The sequence below is a fragment of the Elephantulus edwardii genome, unplaced genomic scaffold, assembly GCF_000299155.1.
Source record: "Elephantulus edwardii isolate Elephantulus edwardi_28Jun2011 unplaced genomic scaffold, EleEdw1.0 scaffold00102, whole genome shotgun sequence".
NCBI lineage: Eukaryota > Metazoa > Chordata > Mammalia > Macroscelidea > Macroscelididae > Elephantulus > Elephantulus edwardii.
The window spans coordinates 1,998,617-2,017,984 of NW_006399852.1; the positions used below are offsets into that span (position 1 = coordinate 1,998,617).

Sequence of the window (19,368 nt, forward strand, 5' to 3'; positions counted from 1 at the left end):
AGCTCTGTGGGACAATGACCTGGATCTGCTCTGTTGTGTGTTGCCAAATCCATTCCGATTCACAGGGACCCCCATGAGACAGAGAGCTGACCGTAGGATGTCCTGGGCCATAGTCTTTTCATGAGCAGGTCTTTTTCTTTGGGAGTTGTTGGGTGGGGTTGAACCATCAGCTTTTCAGTTAGCAGCTGAACATCTAACCGTTCTGCCAGCAAGGTTCCTTCTGTAATGTTGACAGCTGAGAAAATCCTATGGGACAGTTGTATTCTGCCCCTTGGGGTCTCAGTGAGCATGCACCCATTCTGTGGCGCCCAAGGAGGCCTGGCCTGGGAACTTGGGAGCCATGAAGACCGAGGGCTGCCTCCTGCCATCAGATTTCAGGTCAAAGCTGTGATTATTTGCACATGTCTTCATTCCTAGTTGGGGAACCCTCTCTCACATCTCAAACTCCACAAATTCAGACTCTCCCTTCAAGCATCTCAGGAGCCTTGGTGATATGATGCCGGTGTCATTGGGCTATTTGAACCACTCAGTTGCTCTCCAGGAGAAAGGGAAGTCAGTCTGCATCAGTTGATTTGCCTCCGTAAAGATGTACAGCCTTCAAAATCCAAGGAAGGGTTCTCTTGCGTCAGAACAAACAGGAAAGTAGCAGGCTTGTCTTTGGATTTTCAACCTGGTGAATCAGTGTCCTCTAGTGGTCACATGCTGCAACAGCTACTCCCTCTATTAAGGTCTGAAAGCCGTGCTAGGTTGTTCTGTGGGGAGGAGATGGAGCACAGGTAGGAGTTAAGTCTTTGCTGTCACAGAAGACCTGCTCCACTATCAGTCCTCCATTACTATCCTCTGTGTATGGCCTCTGTTCTTCCTTCGCCCTCTGTGGTCTGTTTCTAGAAAATGAGTGGATTAAAAGAGATGATCTCAATTTTAGCAAGTAGGACTCAATGGTGGTCATTTCTTCCACAGATAATTGAGGCTGTTTGTTGGGTACAGAAACCTGGGTACATGAGGATCAAACTGCTGCATTCATGGTCTTTGAATTTTAGCAGGAGGTAGATAACAATAATCGGCATGTTATATTGTGTACCGTTGAGTAGGAACAGACCCATAGATGACCCTCCAGAGGGTTTTCAGAAGCAGTAAATTGTACAGGAGGAGACTGCACACCTGTCTCCCAAAGAGCAGCTGGTGGGTGGAATCACTTGCCTTTGAGTTGGCAGCACTTTTAGTAAAGAAGTCAATTACTGTTAGGATGTTAGGCACTGAGAGCATGGTGGCAGGGGAAGGTGCAATTTCAGATGCTGTCATCAAGGCAGGCGACCTGGAGAATGAACTCTGAGAAAAGATCTGGAGGAGGAGATAAAGGAATTGGTTATGCAGAATTTCTGGGAAAAAGCATTCCATGTAGCAAATCTATACAAAATAGACTGACACACACTCTCTCTCTCTCAGTGTGCTTAGGTGATATAGAAGAAATAATTGCACATAATTACTAATTTAGTCATATATTTTGCCCATCAGCCATACTTTGCAAATGCTTTTTCTCAAATTTCCACCTACAAATTCCATTTCTACTTCATTCATCTTTGGCATAGCCAAGGAATTACAAGACAACACACATTCAATCGAAGTTATTTATTTACTTTGTCCCCTCCAGATACAGAGATGACATAATTATACACAAGTTTTCACACATGGGCAAACCCTCTGTCCACCTCTTATTTTGCTAAATGAATCATCACAATCATTTTTTAAAGGTTTTTTGCTTTGTTTCACTTTTTTTTTACAATTTTTAAAACAATACACAGCTTTCTTGGGCTGAAGCAATTGCAAGAACATATTGGTACTGGTATATTACAGCTACTTACAATGTTTAAGAACAGCAATGGAGAAAAATAAGTTATTTAAATATTGATTTCATATACAGAAAGTGCAATGCTGTTAGTTGTTATATAACTTGCTTGACAGTTTCTTGGTGGTTTTCTTTTTTTTTCTCTTCTCTATCAATTTAAAATCTAGACAACTTCGACTCAGAATACAAGAATTTTTTTTTCTTCTTCTGAAAAGAATACAGTACACCCATGTGGTGGTGACCTGGCAAACTCACCAACCCCTGTGGCTGGAGTCAGGAAGGCAGACTCTGCTGTCTGAGAAATCCACTGCCAGTGGACAGGTACTTTCAACTACACCGACACCTGGTCCAGGTAGGACGAAGGGCCAGGGCATGAGGCATGACTATGGAAAGATACCTGCTCCTTGGTTTCCTGGGCATGAAACTAGCTATGGGGGCTGGCTGGCTGTTTTTCCTTCCAGACAAATTTAGAAGAGGGGGCGGGGGGAATCATACACAATGGCTGTGTAAATACCTGAGCCAAAATACCTTTCCAGGTTTCTTTTGTGCTTTCTCCAACCGAACCATTTTCACCGGGATGCAGAATGCTGTATCAAATGCCGCTGACTGGAACCGGCTATTGCTGGTGCCACCATCTGACTACCGATACCCACCGGTGTCCCCGAGCCACCTAGTCAACTGTCAACACGCACACATTCAGGCTTTTCTAGGATCCATGGGAAAGTTTAAAGCAAAAGAAGGTCAAACAAATGCTAATGCTATCAAAGATTTAGAAACTAAACAAAACAAAGCAAGAAAATAAAAACTATAGGCTTCTCACATCAGGAAGACCTCACCACTGGACCCTTATCTTCATGGTCCCTGAATTGGATATTCTTTGCAAAAGCAATGCTTTCTTTCCAAAGAAGGGGCTGGCTTTCCAAGATGCTCAAATCCAGAAAGCTCCTTTTCCTGCTGCTACTATGATGTTAAGAACACCCTGCACCGAGCGTGAACTGAAACTTGGAAACACACGTCAGATTTCTCCTTTTCCTTTGTGGCTTCTTCACATGGTGCTGACAGGCTGTGGAGGTATGATGGGTCTGTTCTTGTCCACCTGCACGCCATCATTCAAACCACACTGAGGGAAGGCATCCACACGTGATGACTAGGGATGCGTCCACACGAGGCCCTGGCAGCCCTGCGTGACCACGCCACAGGAAGCTGGGGTTAAGAGCTCAGTGTAAGACTGGCAGCTTTAACTATTCTACACATTCACCACGTGTTCACACCATATCTCTCAGAAAGTAAGCATTCGCGAAGAAACATTCTTTTTAAAACTCACTTCAAAGCGTGGAGAGAAAACAATATAATAATAATACATCACCTGAGTACATCCTTTTCCTCAGAAAACATGGATCCAGGTATATAAAGCAAATATTAAGGATGGCTTTGTAATAAATGGAATCACTTCTCTCTTTTTTTTTTCCTGAGGGAAATCGTTTTGATGAGTAGATGAAATATTATACAACTTTCATTCAAGGCTTTGTGTCCAACGCATTTCTACTGTGATTGACCACATCTGGGGGCTTAGAGCAGAGCTCATGAGAACAAAAAGGAAAAACCATCCCATCAGAAAGGAAAACTGTAACTGTTGTCTAAATTTGCTGTTTTTTAGAAAAACCAGACACCAGACTCAAAGAGGAAGAAATAGGCTGAAACCATATGAGAAGCAACTGGAAATATGCAATTCTTTACTACATGGCTGGTGTGGTTTGTATGGCTTCATGATGAAGCTTTGTTGTAAGGAAAAGAGTGACCTACGGAAGAAAGGAAATATAACAACAGCTTAATTATAGCGTTTAAAAAACAACTTAGAAAACACCTTCCAATCTATTTCCCTTTCAAGAAACATCTTTCCAGAACACTCAAGCTTACAATGACTTTTTGCACAGGCTATTAGCTTTAGAGACGCTGGTGACTGGAGTTTGGAATGGATACAGTCCAGGTTCCAAGTCAAAAACGGTGGCACGATGACCGATAGGGTAACGAAAATAAACCGATCAAAGTGAAGGGTAGTTACCACACACACGTACACGCACACGTACGAGTTATCTTCGTGAACTTCAGAGAGCTTCTTACTAGATTTGCAGTTAGTTTTAAAAACCGGGAAACAAAACCTAAAAAACAAACAAAAAAAACCCAAACCCCACATGAAATTGGTGTCTGGGAGACACCCCTAAAAAATAAGCCATGTCAGAACGAAACCATTAGAAAAGCTCATTTTTGCTGAAAACACCCCAGGTATATTAGGCAGCAATCTAAGCTGAAGGTTTGGGAATTCTGGTTATGGTTACGGAGTCATGAACACTAGTTAAATAACTGCTCAAAGCTCATGTTAAGGCAAAGAAAAGCTGGTTGCTAGAAAGCAATTATTAACAGGTCTCTTGTTTAGCTAAAGGACAATATTTCTTTTTTTTCTGATGCAGCCAGATACTCTTGTGTACACTAAGTTCCGAGTCAGTTCCTTTGGCCTAGCTCCAGCCTGGCTGGCCCTCGGGCATCCTGCAGGGTGACAGGCCAAGGACAGGAGCAGGGACAGGCTGCCACTCCCGCTCTGCCCGTCCTCTCCCAGCTCACAGACTGGAGGCACAGCCTCTGTGGCAAGTTGGCATCTCGGTTCTTTTTATGTTTCGGAAAATAAAAAGCAGTACTTGTCTCATCTTTGGAGGGTCAAGGCGAACCCCACGCATCTCCTCTGGCCTATGCCAAGGTCCTGCAATGGGCCCGCCTTCTGGTTCTGGTCTGCACGTCCTGGGGAGGAGGAACCACGTCAGAAGCACAGTGCGAGGCTGGCTCTGGTGCAAGGGGGGCCCCCTCCCAATACGGCCTGGCTACATGGCCTCGGGCCCCGGCGGCAGTTTGAAGAGTCTGGCTGCGGACATGAGTTTGCTGATGTGTCTCTCCTCTGTGATGCCGGCCTCCTGAAGGCAAGTGTGGGACAGAGTAGGCACTTGGCTGAGCGAGCTGCACCCCGCTTCTGTGAGGGCACTGCTGTACATGGGCAGGCCGATGGACACCAGCCAGTCAGACACGGATGCCACGCATCCGGGAGACAGGGGCTTTCTACAGATCTCTGTGAGGCCACCACTTGGGATCTGTGCAAAGAAAGAAGACGGTGTTACCAAGAGTCCACACTTGTCACTTCCGTCACCCCTAAGAGGAGTGGTCCCACCATCTTTCCTTGTTAGATTGCTACATGAATGTGAGAGCAGGTGGGGGGCCACAGACTAGGATGAAGAGTTCTTTCTTGACTTCCCAGAGAGAACACAACTCTTGAAGGCTGTGTAGGAGCCTCTGGGGAATCCAAATGGTTAATGGCGTTTGGTGCTAACAAAATCAAGTCCACCTAGAAACGCCGCAGGAGAAGAGCCCTTTCCTGCAAAAAAATTCATCATTGGAAACCCTCTGGAGCAGTTCTACTCTCAAATGCTTGGGTCGTCGTGGATTCTAGGAGGTACAAGGAACTAGATCAAAAGCCAGCCGTGTGTTCAAATCTCCAGGCTCTAAGCATTTACCTCACTGTGCTGTTACCAACAGTGAGAGACCTCGAAGGTGACTTGAAGAGGCAAACTTGTGCAGTGGTATCGACGGTGGCGTATTAAACTGCTATCATTTTTATGAAGTACATTTGTACCATATCTTGAATGCACAATGATAGAAAAAAACTCCACTTTGTCTATATTGGTGGTGTTGTCGAGATGTAATCAACTCATTGTGGGTTTTCAAAATAGCTATGGATGTTTAATATAAAGAAAGTAAATACTGACAAGTCAGGGATATTTCACCTCACATACTTTGGGCATGTTGTTAGGAGGGGCTGGTGTTTGGCAAGGACATCGCGCTTGGACAGGTGGAAGGTCAGCAGAAGAGAGGAAGACCCTCAACGAGATGGGTTGGATGGTGACGGCAGCAATGGGAGTAAACACAATGGAGGTTGTGGGGATGGGACAGGATCAGGTAAGGTTTTGACGTGTTATACGCAGGGTGGCCATGAGTTGGTCACCTAGACAGTGCCCACAACAGCAAAATTTGTCAGCATTCATTGGTTTATCATATTGTGGTAGCTTGTGCGTTGCTGTGATTCTGGAGGCCATGCCCCAGATACGTCAAATATCAACAGATTCCCCCCTGGTGGATAGGTTTCAGCAAAGCTTCCAGACTAAGGCAGACCCAAGAGAGAGACTTGGGTATCCGTCTACTTCTGAAACTCAGCCAATGAAAACATACGGCTCGCAAAATGATTGTCTAGTGTAGTGCTCGAAGTTGAACCCCCCTTAGGCTGGAAAGTATACACAGTGGCTATAGCAGGGACTCAGACACGCCAGTGATCATGGAGATAGAGCAGGGCCAGGCAAGGCTTCATTCTGCTGGGCCTGGGGTCACCAGGAGCAGGAACTGACTTGCTGGCAACCATCACCACCACCAACCAGAAATAGGGTGATTTCTCTCAGAAGGATAATTTGCTCCCAAGTACAAAAATCCTCAAAATTTTGTATTCCTTCAATCATGCAAAATCTCCCTTGGAATTTAACTATAAATATTTTACCAAGATTTACTAACAAGGGAGTTCTTCAATGTCCTGATTACACTTTGGTGGCTTAATGATAAGGAGTTTCACAGACAACCTAAAGGCCTGTGGTTCGATTCCACCAGCTGCTCTGTGCAAGAAATACCAGCAATCTCCAGTGGGATCAACTGCCCACTGGGCAGTCAGCTGAGAGTTGGTTCTAACTAGACAGCACTCAACAATAACCACTATAAAAAGATGCAAACTATCTAAATCCTCCACATTGCAGAATGTTAACACTGTAAAAGAGCTTAATACAGGAGAACACATTTGTGATCTTAGAGGTAAAAACAAGCAAATTTTGTTTTTAAAGCAAAACACTATTGCATATGTATGCAGAGAGAAATGACAAAGATGCACAAAAAAAGGTTTCAGCTGTGCTAGGATTAAGAGTGTGTGTGTGTGTGTGTGTGTGTGTGTGTGTGTGTGTGTGTTTTCTTTCTAAAAAACGGAATCAATTACTCTGGGGAGCTTTGGTGGCCCGGACCACTGGGAGATTGTGCATCTCTGGCAGTTCAACCCCCCAGCAGCTCAACAGAGAATGAACAATGTCCCTTCGTGTGATCTTCAGCCTAAGAAAACCCATTGGAGGGTCAGCTATGAGCTGGTTCAGACTAGAGAGTACGTAGTTTGAGTACAGAAATAGGTCTACCTGGAGCATTATGCCTTTTTTTGTTTGTTTTTTTTGCGGGGGGGGTTGGTGGGGTTTTTTTTGGTGTTTGTGTTGTTTTGTGTGTGTGTGTGTGGGAACTGATTGGTACAGGAGGAGACTGCCCCTCCTTCTCCAGCACAGCATCGGGTGGATTCGAACCATGTACCTCTGGGACTGCAGTGCAGCTTATTGCCACTAGGCCACCAGAGCTCCCGCATTATGCCATTTTAAGAACTACCTGTACAGAATTGAACTGACAACAGGAAGTGGTAAGATTAGGTATGAACTTTAATGGGCAGTGAATGAATGCTTACAGAGGATGAGAACAGTGGCAGATTAGAAAGAATGTCATCAATGCCGCTGAATTGGACACGTAGGAACTGTTTGGAATGGTGTGTGTTTATTCTCAACATCAACGGAATAAATCAAAGGGGAAGCACATTTCTAGGTTGAGCGTCCATTCCCCAGGGCCTTGTTATCTCCTGCTGAGCACTGTGACGGGCCCTGAGCTGGTCAGCAGTCGTCAGCACCTGAGTCCGTAAAGGCCCGCAGGGAGATGTGCCGGGGAGAGAGTGGGTGGGGAGGTAACCCTCTGGGTGGGCTCTCACCGCCATGCGGTGCTGCTTCCGAAGCAGCTTCACACGGATCTGGTCCATGTGGGTTGCCACGTCCCTCTCCGGCTGCTCCAAGTCCTCGGCGTATCTCTGCACCAGGGCTTCCGGGATCCCACAGCGGCCATGCTGGAGGGCAGAGCAGAAACGGGGTATCAGGAGGGGCAGGAGCGTCCAGCCCCTCCACCAGACACCCAGCAGAGGCAGGGAAGGGTGCTTCCTAGCTGGAAGGCGGCCCTGGAAGGCCTTGTTTGAAAGTAACACTATATTATCCATACAGAAGTTGGAGAGGAAATACTTTTGCACCTTTATCTTTTACATACTAATTAGCACCAGGACAATGTCTTGAAACATAAGGAAGAACAGGATTATCCTAGATCTTCTGGACCAGTGTTCACTCTGCCTGGCCTTGTTCCTCTGAGGCTAGTGAAGGCAGTTCACTAAAGCAGCAGAAACAAGGACACAATTCACCCTGACAAACAGTCTCTGGTTTAGGCTCCATCATCTATTCAAGTGCAAGAGTCTCTACGGGGTGCATACGGTTAAGAGTTCAACTGCGAATCCAAAGGTTGGTAGTTTGGACCCACCCAGCGGTGATCTGCCCTGCAAAGGTCACACACAGATTTGAGAACCCTCTGGAACACAGTTCTGTTTTAAACAAACGCAGCTGCCAAGAACTCAAGTGGACGGGACAGCTGCTGGATTGACTTTTTTAGTTTATTAAAAGCTGCCATGCCTTGCTCAGGTCAGCGTTCAGAGTAGAATTCTACCCAGCTCACCACACAGAAAACATCGAGGGGGAGAGAGAGAAGCGGCGGGCTTAGGGAAAGGCATTCCTGGTTAGCAGGTTCATGTATCCAACCATGTACTCTAGCAAGCCATTTATTTCCAAGAGCAAAGCAAGCCCCAGCCATTATTACACATCCTTTTCAAAATTATTTTGATACTGATAGATAGACATTTCTCCCCCCAAATAAAAAATGATTCTTAATAATAAATCGACATGTTTTGGGCACCAAAGAGGTGTTTTAGAAAATGTTCCTTTTGCCCTTTGATTCAAACAGTTACTTGTACAAGGGAATTACCACACCTGAATCCTGTTGCACAATCTTTAATGTATGTTCATGTTTTATTTGCTCCTAATAAAACCCCTCTTGGGCAGATAGATACACAGGAGCTCTGGTGGTGCAGTGGATAAGTTCTCACCTGCTAACCTAGAGCTCAGTGGTTCGATGCCACCAGTCTCCCAAAAGATAACAATGAGGCACTGTGCTTTCTGTAAAGCCTTGGAGACTCCAGGAGGCAGATCTAGTCTGCCCTACGGGGTGGCTAAGGGAAGAGATAGACTTGATGGTGCTGGGTTTGGATTTTTGGTGCTTGAGGTCATTAACCCAGGTGTTACTATCTCCATCCTACAAATGATCAGTGAAGTTGGGAGAAGTAACTACCTGAAGAAAAAAAAATCCTCGTATCTCATAAACCCTTAAAGAACCCTTGAACTCAGGTCTCTCCTGTGCCCCAAATCTTCCCATCAGCACCGACAGTCGATGCTGCAAAGCATGAAACCAAAAAAACCAAACCAGCTGCCCAGTTGCACTGAAGTTGATTCCAACTCATGGGGACCCCATATGTCACGGGACAGAACCACAACATAGAAGTTTCATAGCTGGGATCTTTTGGGGACAGATCACCAGGACTTTCTTCTGAGGTGCCTCTGGGTAGGTATGAATCACTGATCTGTTGGTTACTGGTTGTGTGATTAATTGTTTTGCACCACACAGCAAAGTATGCTGCCATTGCTGTTAGGTGCCATAAAGTTGGAACCAACTCATGGTTGACCCTCTAGCAGGTTTTCGAGGCTGTAAACCCCACGAGTGCCCCCTCTTCCTCCAGTATAGCAGCTGGGAGATTCGAATCACATGCCTTTGGATTCATAGCTCAAATCCTTACCCTGTGGCCACCAGCTCCCTTCCCAGCCAAGCATAGCTGCCCAAGATGAAAAACAAAGATGCAAAAGCAAGCTCCAAAGCTGTCTGTGCATTTGACTTGAAGTCTGTGCTCCTGTTATCAGCACAGGCCTCAGAGCAGCGGGGGTGGCATGGTGCCTGGCCACCCAGCTTGCAGAAGCCAAGGCCAATGGGGCTGGGGACCAGTCCCAGTTACCTTATCCGAGTAGGGCTCCTCAGTGAGGTCGATGCCCTCTGCCTGCAGTTTGTTTTCAGTCAGCATCTCCAGGCTGACCCCGCGGCTGCAGGACACCTTCCTGGTGAGCACCAGGCTGGCCCGGGCACCATGCTCAGGGATACTCTTGCTCTCTGGGAGTTCTGAGAGCCAGGGCGGGGGCCTGGTGCTCACAGGGCTGCCAGACTCATCCCCTGGGGTGGTCCTGGCAGCCTGGGCTGGGTGGCAGTCAGTGTCAGTGGGGCTGGCAGGGCTGCCCCTTTTGATGGGCAGACAAGGTGCGTCCTGATTGGACGCGGTGGTCCCGGGGCCCGTGGGTACGAGGAGGAGGCCGTTGGCCAGGCGCCCCCGGCTCTTTTTGGCAGGCACGGGTGGGGGCTGGGAAGGATTTTTCGGCTGCGTTCTCGCCTCGGGAACCTTCTGCTCAGCACCTGCTTTTTCTTTGGTGCTTGGGGGGTGATTTGTTCCTTCAAAATCATGTCCTTTTCTGTGACCCTCCACAGGTGTCCTCGTTAAGCTGGGTTTCATGCCACAGGTTTTGGGCAAACACGGAGGAGGTGACAAGACAGCCCCTGGATCATCCAGTCTCTTAGCGGTCATTTTCTGGGGATCAGAACATCTCTTGCTTTGGGTCAACAGCAGCGCCTGGAGTGTGGCGGCGGGGGTCTTCTGTGGCACTTCTGGTAAAACCCGAGGGGACGGGCCAGCAGGCCCACCAAGCCCATCCTTTCCAGCATCCGGCCCTCCTTGAAGGTCATCCAGGGAGTGGGACCGGGGCCAGGCTGCCACCGGCTGGGGGTCCTCCAGGGCTTCGCAGCTCCGGCACATGGAAACGGGGAGACTTCTCCTGTTTTTTGTCACACCAGTCACTCTCGGCTGGTCACAGCTGGAGGCGTCTCGAGGGGCGAGCCCCCTGGCCAGCAGGCTTTCCTTCTCGCCCTCCTTCAGCGCATCCACCAACTTGGTTAGGGGTAGTGTTGGGTAGTTACCCAGCTGGTTCCTACTGAAAGACTGCAGGCTGGGCTCGGTGGACGACTTGGCAGGCAGGAGGCCAGCTTTCCGAGACTTCCCTGTAAGACAGGAAAATCTCTTACCACCGCCTTTCGGAAGACAAGCCATCGAGTGGATGCAGAAAAACGTGCTAACATAATGGCCACCTCCAACTCCTTTATCCCACTCCTGAATTACATGAAGGACCTAACGTCTTTGTGTAGGGCATACGCTGAGATGGAGGGTGACCGTGGCCTCATAAAAAACAAAACAAAACACCAAAACCAAAAACTTAGTCCCACGAAATTGCTTGTGGAAACTGGGATTAACTGGATCACATTGGAAAGAAATATGCTGTGTCCAGTAGTCCACAAACGTGTACCAAGTGTCTGCTCCGGTCAACAAATAGTACAGGGAGGGATGGCTGTCCAGACTCCATCTGCAAACACACCGGGGTGATTTCTGTTTGTTGAGTCGTGTCCTAAGGTTGTGCTGGAAAAGGGGAGGGGGCTAACTTCCAGAATAAGTTCCCTAAGTGGTGGCCCTGAGCTCCGTCTGTGATCAAGTGAACTTGGACATTCCTGGAAGCCGTTCCTCTCTCGGCAGTTGGTTCATGTGTGTAAGATAAGTATCTTAGACACAACCAACCAACTTTGGCACCCGAGTTCACTGTCGTCAAGTTGGTTCCGGGTCCAGTGACCTTCCACTGGGTTTCTGAGGTGGTTGTTGTGTGTCATTGAGTCAGAACTGACCCACAGTTGACCCTCCAGCGGGTTTTCAGAGGCAGTTAATTGCACAGGAGGAGACTGCCCATCCTTCTCCTGCAGGGCAGCTAGCGGGTTTGAACCTCATGCCTTCAGGATTGCAGCACAGATTCTTACCACTAGGCCACAGTGACCTATGAAAATTAGTAAGGAAGGAAAATGCCATCTTTTCCCCTCAGAGCTGCTGGTGGATTTGAACTACCAGATGTGTGGCCTTCGGGTTAGCAACACAACCCACTATTTCACCAGGGCCCCTCAGCTAACAATCAATCTTAGCTAGAGACAGCACTTGGCCATTAACAACCTATACGATTATGACGTAGACCGGGGTCCAGGATCCTACAGTGTCAATTTCAAGAAACTAACCAATAGGCCAAGGAACTGGAATAGCATAGCCCACAGACAGCTGTGCTGCTGACCAAGAGGCCATGCCTCTCTGATGGTTCAAAGCCACCAGTCACTTTGAGGACTTTTTCAGCCCTAGAAACCCCACTGGCAGGTCAGCTATGAGCTGATTCCAATTCAACAGCAGTGAGTGAGTGGGTGAGTGAGCCGTTAGATTGCGAATGAACTATCAACTAGATAGACTTTACTTACTTAATGATGAACAGTTTCTGCTACTCCCTGACAACTTTTACTGAGGACTTGTTATCTGTGCACCAAGTGGTATGCAAATTGCTTTATTCTTATTACTACGTTTCACATACACACTATTACTAACTATCCTTGGTCACATTTTTAATTCATAACATGAGGGCTGTATGAGTTGGCACTGAGCAGAGATGTCCGATGGGGACCCTCCACGTGATAAAAACACATGCACCAACTGACCTAGTGAAAACCTTAAATACACATCAGGCTTAGAAGGTGGAGGAGGGGGGCTGGGAAATAGCTGGCTCTCAACTCAGCAAAAGCCACAATCTGGTAAATGAAGGGTAACTTTTCCATCATGGCTTTAGTAGAAACAGTTGGAATTTAATTTTTTACTCTAGGATTTTGACATCTCCCCCCTAAGCCTGAGAAAGGGTGGATCAAGTGGAGGGTGGATCTCACTGGGTGGAGAGAGAAGTGGTGTGGATAGGGCATACGCTAAGTGGACAGAAGTGAGAGACACTCCTGATAAAATGCCCAAATGGACAAGTAAAGGCAAAGGTTCCTGGTGGCACAATGGTTACATGTTCAGCTACTCATCAAAAGGTTGAAGGTTCAAAACAACCAGCTACTCTGTAGGAGAAGGAAAAAACCACAAAACAAAAACCTGGTGATCACCTATTTATTATGGTGGGAATAATCCAGTGATTCATTTTCTAAAACATAATGAATGGGAATGATTGTATGAAAAACAATGTGAATGAAGAATAGTGTGAAACAAAATGCATATGAACTCTGTAAGCAAGCCAATATAATATAACCAACCAACCAACCAACCAACAAAAAAAAACCCAACCAAAACAACCCTAGCAATCTATTCCTACAAACATTTAAAACTAGAAAGCCCTACTGGGTAGTTTTAGCTTGATGTGTAATGTTACTGGATCTCACAGTTGACTTGCTAGCACCCAACACTGGCACAGTCTGTACATGAGGTTAAGGAACAGAAAGGAAAGGCCTGGGCATCGGGACATTACAAAGGGATGAGCAGCGAGAGAAATTGTTTCCTTCCACAATTTCACAATTGTCTACAAGCTCCCTTGACTTTCAAAATCATCTTATGAAATGGGCCATGTCAATCACGGTACTAGACTCTGAAGTTGAAGAATAAGTATATTGACCTCCTCAAGTGAGAAGAATGGGAATTCCAGAACTTAATTTTGCTCATGTGAAACCTATACATAGACCAAGAAGTAGTCATTTGAATAGAAGATCCTGTTTGGTTAAAAATTATGAAAGATAGGAATCAGGGTTATAGCCTTTCTCCACAAATCCTTTGAAAAGGTGGACTATCTGATGAAGAACGTGGCATCAGGATAGGAGGAAGATTTGTCAACAACCTACAGCACATGGGTGACACTACCTTGAACACAGAATGTGAAGAAGACTTTAAGGGCTTGCTGAAGGAGATCAAAGACTACATCTTCAGTGTGGATTAGATCTGAACGTCAGAAAACAAAAATTGTCCCCACTGGACTCATACATAGGCAACAGAAGAAAGGAGTGAAGAGGCATGGAATTCATTTTATCTGGATCCACAATCAATACTTGTGGAATCAAAAGACATGTTGCATTGGGGAAATCTGCGGTCAGGGACCTCTTTAAAATGCTAAAGATCAGGGAGGTCAGTTCAAGGGGTACGTCCGATCTGAGGCATGGGATTTTTAATTGTTTCATATGCAAGTAAAATTTGGATCATGAATAAGGAAGACCAAAGGATAACTGATGCCGTCAAATTGCAGTGCTGACAGAGTACTGAATATTCCATGGACTGTCAAGAGAACAAAGGACTCTGGCTGAGACAACGTATAATCAGGGTTCTCCTTAGAGCTAAGGAGGGTTGAAACTTTGTCCCACAAACTTTGAGCATTGTTGTCACAAGGTTTCAGTCCTTGGAAAAAGACATCATGCCTAGAAAATTAGGTCAGTGAAACGGAAGAAGACCCTCTAGGAGATGGACTGACCCAGTGACAGCACATTAGCAACATTAATGATCACTTTTTCCTGTAAGACGCAAACCAACATGCAGTAGTTGGTATCTGTCCTTCCTTGTATGGCATGAGGGGCAGTATAGCTGAGGCCTCACACCATGTGCACAAGCTTGTACCATATTGAGTAAAGCAAACATTTCATAAGGTTACTGTATCACAGCCGTGCAAAGGTTAGTTATTATATTATTGTTCCTGCTGAACATACTGACAACGGCCTCATGGTTCAGTAGTAGTAAAACAATAGATAAGAGAACAAAAGAGACGCTTTAAAGTGCCTATCACATTAACTCTAAAGGTTAATAGAACATCCCTAAAACCCCGTGGATGTAAATTTTAGAGATATAATTTACCTTTGCCATCACGTTCATCACAAACTCTACATAAAAATTCCATTTTCAATCTGCCTAGACTGTGAAGAGACCTGACTTCACCATGAGTTTAAAGCACACTTTGGCAGCCTTTTTAATTTAGTTCTTCTGGAGGTGCACTCAGGTTCTTTGGCACAACAACTATCCTACCGGAGATTCCCATCAGACCAGGATGGATGGAGAATATGGAATTTACTAAGCAGTTCTGGGATATGTAAAGATTATTAGCAGAAAGGAGGAAGCTTCAGGAGCCAAGTAGGGATCCTGATCTAGCCTCTGCTGATACTGGGGGTTTGGGGAGCACTGCTATCTCCCCACCCTAATAAACATCTTTACATGGCCCGGGGCTCAAGATTCACAATCTGTGGGCTCCACAGACCCTATGAGAATCAGGATAAGGGTGAATCCAGTCAGGGTCTAGGGTGTAAGCTTGGAGGCATGCACTCTCAGAGCTGTGCAAGTGCATGGTGTGCAGCTGGCAGTGAGCTCCTGATGCAGGGTGCTCACAGAAGTAAGCGCCATCCCAACTGGGTACCCCTGATGGCTACCTGACTACTTTTCAGTGCTGATCCATAATAAGAAATCATTTACACCCAATGTCCAGTATACACATCCATGGCCACAACCCAAATACAGATGATGACTAAGAATACTGGCCCTTTCTCCATGAAACACATTCTGATATATGCTATTGGTTCTAGCCTACAAACTGCCTTCATGACCCACTCACTGAATCACAACCTGCAGCTAGAAAACTTGGCTCTCACAGGCACCCAATAAACATTGCCATGAACAAACCACTACGCAGGAGTCCAATGGTGGCTAAAACCTAATCAAGTCTGGGATGTGTTTCATTTTGTTGTCAAGTGCTGGACAGAGTCTTAGATGTGAACCCTTCACTATGGTTCCAAGTCTTGAGATAATGGGGAGTTTTGGGGTCACAGCTGGAATCAGAAACACCATAGAAATATTTAGCCCTCCTGACCCCACTCCATTTACAGCTTCTTATCTGTGTGAGACAAGTCAGCTTTCTGAAATTTCTTATCGACTGTTCCATGAATCTGTGGTCAGAGAAGCCACAGACCAAGAGATGTGTCCCTCAAGTCATCCTGCCCCGAGGTAATTGCCTCTGGACGGGGGACGCGTAAAGAAGTCATTTATGAGACTGCCGCTCGTGGGACCCTGATGGATCATCTAACCGGTAAATTGTTTTCCTTACAGTGCTAATAGTTCCCAACACTCAAATGATGGTTTTTATTGAGTTTAAAAAAGGGTCATAGGAGACACACAATTTAGGTTTTATGGTTGCAGGTGTTTTCAGCAGAATTTATTAACCTCAGCCAGCAGGAGGCTCTAACTAGCCTAGAATAATGACGAGGTTAGAAAAGATCATGGAGTTAGTCATGGTAACAGAACCGTCCTTTCTGAGGAAGGCATAGCTTTGATGTCAGTCACTCTCAATGCAAGGGAGTTCTTGTTAATGAAATTTAGTTCAGGGACTTCATTTATAAAACAGATCAAAGCTGAAATGTGTTTGGGGAATGGCTCGTGGCAAAATCTTAGGTTGTTCCCACTTCTGTGGTGAGTACCAAAACCCAAGCCACTGAGGACCTTGGGATCACAAAAGCCCTCAGGGGCCATGGATCCTAGATATAACCAGGGCCATTGGCAGCATAATCTTTCAGAGCAGAAGTTACTAATCACATACAGAAGAAGCTCCTTTAAACATACTTTGTATTGATTCCACCATTCAATACAATTACTTTTCTAATGAGAACTAGACAGAATCATGAAGTTTGGTTTTAGTGTTTTGAGTAAACACAAGCAGAAGTGGGCACCATGGTCTTATCTGGCCTTACTAGTGGTAAGAAGTGGTGTTGTAATCCCAAAATTCATACAGTTCGAATCCATGTGCTGCTCCACAGAAGGAGAATGGGCAATCTCCTCCCATGGGATTTACTGCCTCTGAAAACTTGTAAGAGGGTCAGCTATGAGTCAGTTATCACTTGATGGTACACAACAACAACATAAGGTTCCTAAAGACAATGCAGAAAAGATTAAAAGTACCCCCTCATCAAAAAGTGAAACCTATTCTGAGCACCTCTTTTAAAGTGTTTTTAGCTTCTTTGAGTTGTGGACTTTGGACAATTTCACACCTTGTTCGCATCCAAGGTATCTAGGCTGAGAATCTCCTAGACTCAAAGTAAGACTGATGTAAGACACATGAAGATCTCCAAAGAATGCTGGGCCCACAGATGCTGAAAGGAGGCAGGAGCTTACCCCAGAACTAAGGGAATGATGAAAAGCCTTTCAATAGAGCAGGTATTTTTAATCTAGACTTCTAGTCTCCCTATTTGTTAGATCCTGCCACTTGTGACATTTCTGTTCCAGCAGCACTAGATAACTAAGACAGGACCTACTTAGGTAGACCAGTGATTCAAAGTTGAGTTCACCATTTTCATGCATATGGGACTTAATACTCTTAACATAAAACCACATAATATCCAATAACTAGACTATGAACATGGCTAATCTGAGCACATGATGTTTAGAGCAAAACTATAAGGCTGAGCCCACACTCCTGTGCTCTGAGGGAGACTGATGCAAGTACCTTATTAGATGTAGTGGTCGTCTGTAGTCTAGCTGATTTGCATTTTTGAAGGTTGCCCCCTTTTTAAATATACTGTTTTATAATTTAATCATTTATTTAGAGATCCACTTTTCAGAACTGAAGCCATTATTATTTGGATAACTCAGTCACTTACCGTTAATATGAGCTTAGATACTATGATGTTATAATCTTTGTTATGGCTGTCACCATGAGAGTCTATCTTGTCATGGAAGGAGTCACTCTGTGACGGTGACTTCCATGCTGACCAGCTGTCTTGAGTCACGCTGGGAAGTGTCGGAAGATCAGGGGTGGCCTCTGATTAGGGGTGTAGTTTATTTACGAAGAAAAAAATTGGATGATGTATAATAATACTAGCAAAGGAACCAAACCTTCATCCTTGGGTTTGACGTCATGTTCTCAGTAAGGCTGCCTCCAAATGCTCATATTGAAATAAGGGTCACATAAATAACAGCTCCTGCCACTGAATTATTCCCACATCTCAGACTAAAGAAATACAGACAAAGCAGCCTTGTATGCTGTGTGTTACTTTACTCTTTGTTTTAAAATAGGCCCACACACTTTAGTCTAAATAGTCATTTTTTGAACATAACTTTTACAACAAATGCCAACTGAATCCCTTCTTAGTTACAGCTCCACTAAGCTGAGATGCCACTGGCTGATGCATGATGACAGTAAAAGTAAGAGTACTGAGCTGAAAGTGCTTACGGTGTTTGAAGTGAGAAGGTCTAAGATGCTGCCTTTGGTTTTCCTTTTCCACTGGCCAGCTTTCACATGCACATGAGGCATGTGCAAATATTTATGACTTGAGCCCGGCACACCTGAGTTCTCAAAATGACATCTTTACTTTAAAACATTTCAAGGATGTCTTTTGCAGCAGATTTACCCAATGCAGTATTTCTTGATGGTCACTTCTTCGGTGCTGATGGCAGATGCAAGAAAAATTGCCTCATATGCCTGTGAAAACTGTACAAGGAAGATGGACGACTGAAGACAAATTGATGCCTATGAATAATGATCATGGTGAAGGGTACTGAATGTCCCGCGGACTGCCGAACAATAAATAAATGTGTCTTTGAGGATGTGCAACCAGGGTGCCCCTAAGAGGTAAGGCTGGCTAGACTCTGTCTCACTCCCTTTGGACATGTTATCAGGAGGGAGCAGTTTCTAGAAAAGGATAGAATGTTTGGTCAAGTAGAGGGTTAGCAGGAACGAAGAGCCTCTACAAGAAGGCCTGACACAGTGGCTTCAAAATGGGTTCAAATGGAGCAACAGCGGGGAGGCTGGTGCCTAACTAGGCAGAATTTAGTTACGCTATATTTTAGACAGCTGTAAGTTCGAATCAATTAAATGGAAACAAAAATGAACCACAAAACAATGTCTATAGGTGACCAGCATTGACTCTGAGCCAGACTGGTGTTGCCTGGGAAACATGACCCAAAAAGAAGAAACAAAGTCATGTGACTTTTATTTAACCTTTCTAAGCTTGAGTGTCCAGCTAATAAATGTTAGCAATTACTTATATATCATTACAACAACAACAATTACTATTATTTATTTCTGAGGTAAAGAGGGCTCAAAGACCTGGAGTAATGGAGCCATTCTCTTCAGTTCATAAGGGCCCGATTGCCCTCTACATTGCCAGTCTTTTTCATGATCCCTGCCAAAGACCAAAACTTTTAGGTCAGGAATACTGGAAAGCTTAAGGTCCCTCCCTGCTTTGACATAAAACTTTGATCCCAAATTCTTCTTCTTCTTCTTTTTTTGTGCATGTGTGTACCATCAAGTCAGATCTGATTGGTACAGGAGGAGATTGTCTCTCCTCCAGCAGAGCATCTGGTGAATTCAAACCAGGTACCTCTGAGATTGCAGTGCAGCTTCTTTACACTAGGTCACCAGAGCTTGCCTAGTCCCAAATTCTTTAATGTCTGTGCTGAGTAGGATGGAAGGATAATTATGGCAAGATCTATCTATCTCAGAAAGCATCAGCTATCTACAATGGCTATTTCTTCTTCTTACATATCTTGAATAATCACATGGTGTCTCTCTGGAGACTAAGGTGCATCTGATACAGGC

General features: G+C 45.3%; 1 protein-coding gene across 1 annotated transcript in view; it reads right to left on the reverse strand.

Moving 5' to 3' along the window:
* Positions 1-4,719: 4,719 nt before the first annotated feature.
* SASH1 (SAM and SH3 domain containing 1) overlaps positions 4,720-19,368 on the reverse strand; it is a 283,556-nt gene continuing 268,907 nt past the window's right edge. Inside the window, exons 20-22 of the mRNA XM_006891650.1 lie at positions 9,882-10,969; positions 7,716-7,847; positions 4,720-4,983 (exon numbers count right to left, since the gene is read on the reverse strand). Of these exons, the coding sequence (XP_006891712.1) occupies positions 4,720-4,983; positions 7,716-7,847; positions 9,882-10,969 (1,484 nt within the window). The remainder of the gene's footprint in view (positions 4,984-7,715; positions 7,848-9,881; positions 10,970-19,368) is intronic.